General features: G+C 41.9%; 1 protein-coding gene across 1 annotated transcript in view; it reads right to left on the reverse strand.

The window, feature by feature from the left end:
• Positions 1–923: 923 nt before the first annotated feature.
• The window catches only part of mrgbp (MRG/MORF4L binding protein), a 5,953-nt gene continuing 4,376 nt past the window's right edge, over positions 924–2,500 (reverse strand). Inside the window, exon 5 of the mRNA XM_034536416.1 lies at positions 924–2,418. Within this exon, the coding sequence (XP_034392307.1) occupies positions 2,195–2,418 (224 nt within the window). The 3' untranslated portion in view covers positions 924–2,194. The remainder of the gene's footprint in view (positions 2,419–2,500) is intronic.

The raw sequence follows: 2,500 nt of genomic DNA on the forward strand, positions 1-2,500 counted from the left end.
AGTGAGCAGCTCTCTAGTGGGGCAATATGGTACTACAAGCTCCTTAAGATATGATGGTGCATCACCAATCAAGGCTTTGTAGGTGAGGAGAAGAATTTTAAATGTGATTCTTGATTTTACAGGGAGCCAGTGCAGAGCAGCTAATACAGGAGTCATGTGATCTCTTTTCTTAGTTTGTGTGAGTACACAAGCTGCAGCATTCTGGATCAACTGGAGGGACTTAAGAGACTTATTAGAGCAGCCTGATAATAAGGAGTTGCAGTAATCTAGTCTGGAAGTAACAAACGCGTGAACCAGCTTTTCTGCATCTTTTTGAGACAAGATGTGATTTTAAGTGTTAGGACAAGAACATAATTAATGTAATAATTAGATCTGATTGTTGAGTTTTATTTTTGCACAAACATAAGACGTAGATAATAAAACATGAATAAAGAGCAATGTTTAAAAAGAAAAAAATATTTGTAAAAATTGAAAAAAAGAAAATTAAAATACTTTAGAAATATACAACAAAAACAACATGGAGCACAGAAAATGTTTAAATAATATATATTAAATAATTAGTATAATTAATAACATTTTGCTTTGAGGTGATGTCCAGAATAAATAACATTTCTTTATTGATTCTTAATGAATGTTTTGGAATATTTCTGATCTTTTGAAGCTTCCTGTAAAATATTCTACTTATTAAAAAAAGAACATGAAAACAAGTTGAAAATAGTAAAAGTTCTTTATTTTAAATTGAACACAAACATTCAGATCAACGTGTCCTCAAAGTTCTCTATACAGAAGTTATTGATTATTGTTTTACCATTATATATATACACATTAATGCAGAACCATTGTAACTAATCTTTTTAAATGGTTGTATGTCTTTAAAGTAGTGAAGTACTCAGAAGTATAAAGAGTTACGAGAGGAGACCAAACTGATCCCAGTTCATCTTTAATGACACCGACAACCTCAAACATCAATAAATTAACACTGAAAAAAAATAAAAGGAACGTTTTATTGTTGTGGTCTGAAGATGAAAACGATCACTTCCTGTTTTGGAGACGGCAGGAAACAAGAAAAGAAACGCGAGAAGGAAAAAAAAACACAATTACTAAAAAAGAAGAAACAAAATGTACAAAATCCATTCAGATGAAAAACAGACAGCGGAGATTTATTGCCTTAAATTTCAAAACGATGAAAACAGGACGACTTCAAAGGTGGAACGTCCGCCGCGCTCAGGTGGGAGGAGTCAGAGACGGGGGGGAGGGGTTAGATAAACTCTTCCTTCACACAGCTTAGTGACGACGAGGGAGGAAGTCGGGTGACCGTCACCACGGAGACCAAAGTTAGGGTCTCCCTCATTATCACCGTTACCAAACTGAGCCGGGGGCGGAGCTTAAACCACCAGCCAATCAGCTGCCGGCCCGTGGGTAAAACAATAAAAGGTAAAGAAACCTGGAGGAGCTCATCGAACGAGCAGAGATGTAACGGAGCGTTATTGAGTCATCTAGAATCTATAAAGGAGCTAAATGTCGTGTTGGGGAGGAACTAATCCAGATTCACATGAATAGACTTTTTATTCTTCTACAAAACAATAAACGGATTTATATCTGTTAATATTGATCAACTATTAATGAACTGAATCAGGGATCTAAAAGTTAGACGACTCTGATCCGTTGCATCTCTACCGACAAGCACACAGAACCTCCTCGGCCCAGTTGCATTGTGGGTAATGTAGGCGAATGTGGAATAAAAAAAACTAAAAGTCTCGAAAAGGTCAGAAACTAAAAACAACAACAACAACAACAACAGAGTAAAAGAAAACACGAAGCTCCTCCTCCGGCGCGGTCACGTGACACACGTCTCTCTCTCTTCTCTCTCTCTCTTCTCTCTCTCTCTCTCCTCCCTCTCCCTCTCCCTCTCCCTCTCTCTCTCTCTCTCTCCTCCCTCTCCCTCTCTCAGGTGCGTCTCCTCTCTCTCCTCTCTCTCTCTCTCTCTCTCTCTCCCCCTTCTCCCTCTCTCTCTCCCTCCCTCTCCCTCTCTCTCTCCTCTCCCTCCCTCTCCCTCTCTCCTCTCTCTCTCTCTTCTCTCTCTCCTCCCTCCCTCTCCCTCTCCCTCTCTCCTCCCTCCCTCTCCCTCTCCCTCTCTCTCTCTCCTCTCCCTCCCCCTCTCCCTCTCTCCTCTCCCTCTCTCCCTCCCTCCCTCTCAGGTGCGTCTCCTCTTCGCTCCTCCAGGACTCGCCGGGTTGGAGGACGACAGCAGCTTCTCGGCCGCTCGACTTCTCTTCCTCTTCTCCGCCTCCTTCCCTCCTCCTCCTCCTCCTCCTCCTCCTCCTCCTCCTTCACTCGTTCCCTTGTCCTTGTCTCTCTCTCTCTCCTTGTCCCGACTGCTGCTCGTTCGCTCCGATATCTTCACCGACGAGTTGCTGCCTGGAGACGAACAGGAAGTCAAAACGTTTTAATGCTTCAAAACAAAAGAATTAATATGCAGCAACTTATGGAGAGAATCTGA

The sequence above is a fragment of the Cyclopterus lumpus genome, chromosome 7 (genome assembly GCF_009769545.1).
Source record: "Cyclopterus lumpus isolate fCycLum1 chromosome 7, fCycLum1.pri, whole genome shotgun sequence".
Lineage (NCBI taxonomy): Eukaryota > Metazoa > Chordata > Actinopteri > Perciformes > Cyclopteridae > Cyclopterus > Cyclopterus lumpus.